The sequence below is a fragment of the Calidris pugnax genome, unplaced genomic scaffold (genome assembly GCF_001431845.1).
Source record: "Calidris pugnax isolate Ruff unplaced genomic scaffold, ASM143184v1 scaffold120, whole genome shotgun sequence".
NCBI classification, from domain to species: domain Eukaryota; kingdom Metazoa; phylum Chordata; class Aves; order Charadriiformes; family Scolopacidae; genus Calidris; species Calidris pugnax.
The window spans coordinates 434,131-441,510 of record NW_015090867.1 but is presented as its reverse complement, the minus strand read 5'-3'; the positions used below and the strand labels follow the sequence as shown (position 1 = coordinate 441,510).

At 51.5% G+C, this 7,380-nt stretch overlaps 2 protein-coding genes across 2 annotated transcripts in view; both read left to right on the top strand.

The window, feature by feature from the left end:
• The first annotated feature begins 292 nt into the window (after positions 1-292).
• On the top strand, positions 293-6,188 carry DUSP11 (dual specificity phosphatase 11). Its single transcript, XM_014945482.1, has 7 exons — positions 293-441; positions 1,046-1,169; positions 1,682-1,742; positions 2,693-2,739; positions 3,145-3,220; positions 3,512-3,640; positions 5,844-6,188. The coding sequence occupies exons 2-7, from the start codon at positions 1,085-1,087 to the stop codon at positions 6,112-6,114; spliced, it is 669 nt and encodes a 222-aa protein (XP_014800968.1). The 5' UTR covers positions 293-441; positions 1,046-1,084; the 3' UTR covers positions 6,115-6,188.
• A 527-nt stretch (positions 6,189-6,715) lies between these two features.
• Positions 6,716-7,380, top strand: part of STAMBP (STAM binding protein) — a 22,490-nt gene continuing 21,825 nt past the window's right edge. Inside the window, exon 1 of the mRNA XM_014945480.1 lies at positions 6,716-6,849. The gene's annotated coding sequence lies outside the window, so the exon portion shown is untranslated. The remainder of the gene's footprint in view (positions 6,850-7,380) is intronic.

The following is a 7,380-nucleotide window of genomic DNA, read 5'->3' as shown; positions in this document are numbered from 1 at the left end:
CCATTTTCTAGCTGTCACCAAACGAAAATTTCACTTTCTGGATGTGACTGTCGCTGGAGCTGCAGTGTTTTGCCCCAGTTTCAAATCTTTGGTCACTCCTGGAAACCCTCAGCTGAACAGTCCCAGAGCAGTGAAGGCCTGAGCATGTTCTTGTTTAGTTTGGTGTAACCCGTGTCAGTTTGCATCCACCTGTGCTTGTTGCCTGCGTTATTTTTCTTTTAAGGGATGATCTTTGTGCAATTCTGCAGCACGGACCTCTTTCCTGCCGCCTGAGTTTAACGTCTGTTCTTAACCCTGGTGTCCCCTCAGAGCTTCAATCGGAACCTTCATCCACACGAGAGGTTTTCACCTCGTGATCTCCTTAAGAAAATCAAAGAGCAGAAGGAAGAGCTGGGCCTGATCATTGACCTGACGTACACAACGCGCTACTACAGGCCAGAGGTCAGTCCTGGGGAGGTGGAGCTCTGTGAACGCCCTGATATTGTTGATAAAGTGGAGGATATTTCTTGCAAGAAGTTAATTTTAAAGAGCGCGAGGCGCTTGAATCCTCTGGCAGGGGGCTGAAGTGTTGCAGGACGAGGTCTTCATCCTGGATCAAAACACAGACCTGGGGTCTTCTACCCCCATTGGGCTGATCCTCTTTGTACCAGCCAGCACCAGTTTTGGGGTGCCCTAAGGCTGGTTTCTGTAGGCTCTCCTGAGAGAAGAGCTGATCACACCCAGCTTTGGCTCGTGGTATCAAATGTGGAGGTACTGCCTTGGAGAGGTGTTCCATGCTCAGTCCAAGCCTCGTCTTCCCCAGGGAGGAAAGGACAAAGACACAAGAAATAAAAATGCAAACGGGATGTTGTGGAATATTAGTACTATATCAAGGGAGTGAAGAAAAAGTTTTCTTACCTAAAGCTGTGTTGCTGCTCTTTTGGGCTTAGTTAAAAAGCTCGGCTTCTTCCTGTTTATAGTCTACGGCTTCGTAATTGGTAAGAATCTGTAATTGTTAAGAATCCTTGTGCTTTCTCCTGGAAATGACTGACTGACTTTCTCTTAGGAGCTCCCAGACACACTCTGCTACTCAAAGATCTTGACAATGGGACGTGAAATACCAAACAAGGACACCATTTTTCAATTCAAGTGTGTCGTGAAGCAGTTTTTAAACGCGAACAAAGACAACGGTGAGCGTGGATTTCCCTTACGTCGCTGCTGTTGGGAAGGACTCTTGGAGCGATGTTTTAATTAACAGCATGAATCTCTTCTCCTTCCCTTGGCATGTGAATGTCAAGGCAATAAGCTGGGTTTGTTACGGGGAAGGAATTTATGCTGTCTCTCTGATAATTTGGCAGCAAATTAAGCTTTAATTGAGTTTGGGACTGTGTCTGTCAGTGAATACTGACCGCTTTTGGTAGCGGTGTGAGCAGCGACCTGTTAGTGCTTGGGAATGTGGGACAGCTTTTTGTGGAGCTTTTAAATGCATCCTCCCTGCAGTGAGCTTTGTGACCATGAAAATGAGCTCACAGAATTAACTGAGCTAATGAATTGAATCTGTGGTGCTAATTAGACATAAATATGGTGATGTGGTGTGGACAGTTCTCTTTGTTTACGCTGGGGGACGAATGCAGCCAGGCTTGTTCTGGTGAGGTTTAGGAGAAAGAGCATTTAAATACAACCTGATTATTGTGTGTTACAGACAAACTCATCGGAGTTCATTGCACGCACGGCTTGAACAGAACTGGCTACCTGGTTTGTAGGTGAGTTGTCCTGAGTTAAACTGAGTGAAGTGCCAGCTGCTTCTTGCTCCAGGAGGAAAAAGTGGGGGTCAAGTCCCCTGCATGATCCCAGACCTGCAAGGATTTAAAGCTTTTTCAGCTTTACAGAATCTTCATGGTTCGAAGGGACCTTTGAGATCATCAAGTCCAACCACACACACACACACACAAAAAAAAAACCCCAACAATCTCAGGCACTAGAGCATGCCCTGAAGTGCCACGTCTACACCTTTCTTAAATCCCTCCAGGGATGGTGACTCCACCACCTCCCTGGGCAGGCTGTTCCAGGGCCTGACCACCTTCTCAGTAAAGTAATTCTTCCCAATATCTAATCTAACCCTCCCCTGCCCCAACTTCAGACCATTTCCTCTGTTCAAGTCACAGGCGACAGGACAAGAGGAAATGGCCTCAAGTTGCGCCAGGGGAGGTTCAGGCTGGATATTAGGAAAAATTTTTTCACTGAAAGGGTTCTCAGCCATTGGAATGGGCTGCCCAGGGAGGTGGTTGAGGCCCCATCCCTGGAGGTGTTCAAAAGACGGGTTGATATGGTGCTGGGAGGTATGGTTTAGTGATGGTGTTGCTTTCTGTTTGTTGTGTGGGTGTCTATTTTTGTCAAAGTTAGGTTGATGGTTGGACAAGATGATCTTTAAGGTCCCTTCCAACCTAGAAGATTCTGTGATTCTGTGATTATTCCCTTGGGAGAAGAGGCCAACCCCCACCTCTCTACACCCTCCTTTCAGGTAGCTGTAGAGGGCAAGAAGGTTGTCATTTATGCCCAATTTCAGCAGACCAAATGCTGATATTCCATTCAGGCATGTAAATAGAAGCTCTGAAAACTTCCCAGTTATTCTTTTTTTTTTTCTGAATAATCACTAACCTGTCGATTTCTGGAGCTAATTGTGTAATTAGAGCTTTCTTGCTCACCTGTGCAGGTACCTGATTGATGTGGAAGGCATGGAGCCAAATACTGCCATAGAGCGTACGTACATCTGTGTTCTTCGTGTGCGGGTGCCAAATGGTTATTGTGGGATTGTGGCTTTAAGTGGGCACAAGGTTTGGGCTAGTTCCAGGGAGGTAACTCTATTTTAACTGTCTGTGTGTTTTCCTGACATAGAGGGGCACTGGGGATTGGTAGAATTAATTGGAAAGAAGGAATTAAGTTTATTGCCCGACTGTGGAGCTAATCAGGGCTGAGTGAACCTGGGGGGCACCGAGCACAGCTCTGCCTCTGTGTGCTTTGTCACACACAAAGGGTGTGGGATTACTCATTGAAGGGGTGAAAATGCTTTTAAAGGGGTGAAAATGCTTTTAAAGGGTCTCAGTGCTCAGCGGTGAAGATGACTTGGGTACAGTGTTGTTGTAACTCAGACCTGTCTCTCTCCAGTGTTCAACAGGGCTCGAGGGCATCCGATAGAGAGAACCAACTATATCCAAGATCTTCGGAAGAGATCTGGGAAGAAGTGAGTCTTTTTGTGTGCGTGAGCGAGGGCAGGTGTCCAGGGAGAGCTGCTGTCAAGCAACAGACCTTAAACAGGACTAGTTCTGAGGAAGGGAGGTGGAACGGGCCGGTGGGTAAGGAGGAAGGTGGGCAGTTGGGACACCTGGGATTAAAAATCTCCACAGACCTGCTGTCCTTCACTTTTTCGGGGAGCAGCGATGCAAAGGGGAGGGGTTTTTTAAGTGTAAAAGAGTCGTGCTGACTTGGTGAGTGGTTTGTGGACGCAGTCGATACACGTAGAATTCTTTTTAAGGAACTGTGGAGTAAGGAACTCGAGCTCGAGCCCCTTCAGAGAAAAAGCCAGCGCTGCACCAAGCGCCAAAAAGCAGGTGGTGAAACATCATCCACATCGCTCGGAGGAAGCCCCTTTAGCAGTGCCCAGGTAGGTTTTTGCTTCTTGCCTCTGTGCAGCTGAGCAATGGGACAAAAAGAGTTGCTTTCTCTCATTTGGAAGAAACTTAAACATAGATTTTTACAAGCCACAACCTGGGGAAGGGAGTGCCTGTTCCCTTGCCGGCTCTGCAGTGTTGGGGGGAAAAGCCTCCCTCAAACTTCTATATCAACGTTGAGGTGTTTCTGTGTCTGCAGCAGCAAAGCTCTTTGCCTCTGAAACCCAAACTTAGAATCATAGAATCATTTCAGTTGGAAAAGACCTTTTAAGGTCATCGAGTCCAACCATCAACCAAACTCTGATAAAAACCATCACTGACCCATGTCCCTCAGCACCACGTCTGCCCGGCTTTTAAATCCCCCCAGGGATGGTGACTCCACCACTGCCCTGGGCAGCCTCTTCCAGGGTTTTTCAACCCCTTCCATGAAGGAATTTTCCCCAATATCCATCCTAAACCTCCCCTGGGGCAACTCGAGGCCGTTTCCTCTTGTCCCATGGCCTGTTCCTTGGGAGAAGAGACCGACCCCCCCTGGCTACACCCTCCTTTCAGGGAGTTGGAGAGAGCCAGAAGGTCTCCCCTCAGCCTCCTTTTCTCCAGGCTGAACACCCCCAGCTCCCTCAGAAGTTCTCCAGACCCTTCTCCTTGTGCTCCAGACCCCTCACCAGCTCCATTGCCCTTCTCTGGACACACTCCAGCCCCTCAATGTCCTTCTTGGAGTGAGGGGCCCAAAACTGGACACAGCCCTCGAGGTGGGAACTCCCCAGTGCCCAGTCCAGGGGGACCATCACCTCCCCAGTCCTACTCATCACGCTGTTCCTGATCCAGGAATCTTGGCCACCTGGACACTCTGCTGCCTTGTGTTCAGCTGGTTCTTGACCAACACCCCCAGGTCCTTTTCCAGCCACTCTCCCCCAGCCTGGAGCATCCATGGTGTTGGTGTGACCCAAGTGCAGGACCCGGCACTTGACCTTGTTGAACCTCATCCCGTTGGCCTCGGCCCATCCATCTGACCTGTCCAGACTCCTCTGCTTTCCTCCCCTCCAGCAGATCCACACTTCCCACCTTGTTTGTAGAAGTACAGTGGGCTAATTGGAATTCGTAGGCATGTTGTAGAACTGGAATGATTTGATTTGTGATGGTTGGAAATGGGGATGATGAGAAATGTCAGATCTTGTAGTGATGACAAACGGTGAGGCTACTGGCTGCGACTGGGTGGACAGGACACCTTCATAAATCCCAGGAAAGGTGCATGCACTCCAGTGTGTGCTCAATTAATAGGATCCTTCCGTCTCAGCAGGGATGGGTGGGTGCAGTGAAGAGCATCTCTTGACCCAGGGCACACATCATCCGAGGTGGGCGATGACGTCCTGGTAGCTCCGAGCTCCAAAACCATCTCAGGAACGGATGCGTGGTGGCCGATGGCCGTTTCTGGTGGCTCGTTCAGCCCCTCTCTTCAGGGACATGCAGAACGTTTCCTGCTGAAAACTTCCCTTATTAGGAAAAAAAAATCAGCGTGTAGGAAATGAGCTGCTGGGTGGGCGTTTGTCCTGGGTGTTGGGATAAACCTGGGGGAGCCGAGGGGTTCACCACCAACCTTTCTGGGCTCCACAGACAGAGTCTGAACAGGGCAGTGAGTTTTCACTGAATTTTAGAGTTGGAAGGGACCATAGAGATCATCTAGTCCAACTCCCCTGCTGAAGCAGGACCACCCAGAGCTTGTCAGAGCATGTTACTCAGGAGCATCCAGGTGGGGCTTGAAGATCTCCAGAGAAGGGGACTCCACACCCTCCCTGGGCAGCCTGTTCCAGGGCTCTGCCACCCTCACCCCAAAGAAGTTCTTCCTCAGATTGGAGTGGAACTTCCCATGGTCCAGCTTGTGCCCGTTGCCCCTCGTCCTCTCACTGGGAACCACTGAAAAGAGTCCAGCTCCCTCCTCTTTCAACCCACCCTTGTAGGCATTGATAAGGTCTCCTCTCAGCCTTCTCCAGCCTAAAGAGTCCCAGCTCTCTCAGTCTCTCCTCATCAGGGAGATGCTCCAATCCTTGAATCATCTTTGTTTCCCTTCGCTGGACTCTCTCCAGCAGTTCCCTGTCCCTCTTGGACTGGGAGCCCAGAACTGGACGCAGTACTCTAGTTGTGGCCTCACCAGTGCAGAGTAGGTTTCCTTCTACTGACTCTGGAATTTTCTTCCAGAAGCTCCAGCAAATCCAAGAAGAGCCGCCGGCGAGGCTCGGCCAAGGCTGAGGAGCAGCACCCGGAGGTGGCCGAGGAGCCCGCGGCGCCAGAGCCGAGACGACCCTGCAAGTCTGCAGCCAGGAACTGTCGGGTTTCCGCGCCGGCTGAGGAGTGGCACGACGGACTCTGCTTTTCCCCCCTCAACCCCCACCTCTGCCCGGCCCAGGAAACGCAACCGGCCACCAAGAAACGCCGGCGGCGGCGCAAGAAACCGGCCCCCACGGAGTAGGGAACGGAGCCGGGAGCCTCTGAGACGGGTCCGTGGCTTGGCTTGTAAACACCAGCAGTCAGGAAGGGCAAAACCAGCTCTATTTTTTTTTAAAAAAAAAAAAAGAAAAAAAAAAAGAAAAAAAAGAATTATTCTCTCTTTTTTCCATCCTCTCTGGGTCCTTTTATGAACCTCACAGAAACGCCCCGGCCTCATGTCGCACCGCTCCTCGAGGGACGTGGGGAATCCACGTGGGCCCCAAAAGGAGCTGGAATTACCCCAAAAAAACATCTTTGGAAGCGTCCCCTTAACCTGCAGCAAAAAAAAAAAGGGGGCTTTTCCTTGATTTCCTTAATACATAACCAGAAATGGGATTCGGCCTGAAACAGATTTTTTTCCCCTCCTTTTCACACACTTTTGCTCCAGTAATTGCTCTGGAGCCGTTATTTCCCCCGGGATGGTCACTTCCGACCCCGTTTTGGGGTGAAAAAGGCTGTTTCCGGGGTGGGCTGTGCCCTGCAGCCGGAAGAGAGCTGTTCCTTTAAGGCTGAAGGCTGGTCTCTGACGTCATGACGTCGGGCTTTCCGCTACAGGGAAAGGAAGCGGCCGCTGGGCCGGGCGGAAGTGGGAGGTGGTTGCAGCGTGCCCGGATGTTGCGGCGGCTCCTGATTGGCTGCTGGAAGCGGTAGGGGGAGGTGCCGTCGGCTTTTCGGCGACAACCCGGAAGCGCTGAGGGGAGGCGGCGGGAGGCGACAGGTCAGAGCTGGGCCCGGGCCCTGGGGCTGTGGAGGGGGGGGCTTCCTCGCTTGGGGTCCGGGACGTGGCGGGGGGAGGCGTTTGGGGGACCGGGGGTGACGGTTGGGAGGGTCTCTTCCTCTCCCGGGGGCCCCGGCCAGGCGGGCTCCGGTTGGGGGGATCCTTTCCTTTGGAAGGGGGGGGGGTGTCCGGTTGAGGTTCCCCCAACAGAGGTTGAGGGCGGGTCGGGGAGGCCGTGAGGGCTTTGGTTGTTCAGCCTGGAGAAGAGAAGGCTCCGGGGAGACCTTATAGTGGCCTTTCAATACCTGAAGGGTGCCTACAGAAGAGCTGGGGAGGGACTCTGCCAGGAGGTGTAATGATAGGACAAGGGGAAACGGTTTTAAATTGGAAGAAAAAAGATTCAGATTAGATCTCAGGAAGAAATTTTTTACTGTGAGGGTGGTGAGACACTGGAACAGGTTGCCCAGGGAAGTTGTGGCTGCCCCATCCCTGGAGGGGTTCAAGGCCAGGCTGGATGGGGCCTTGAGCAAC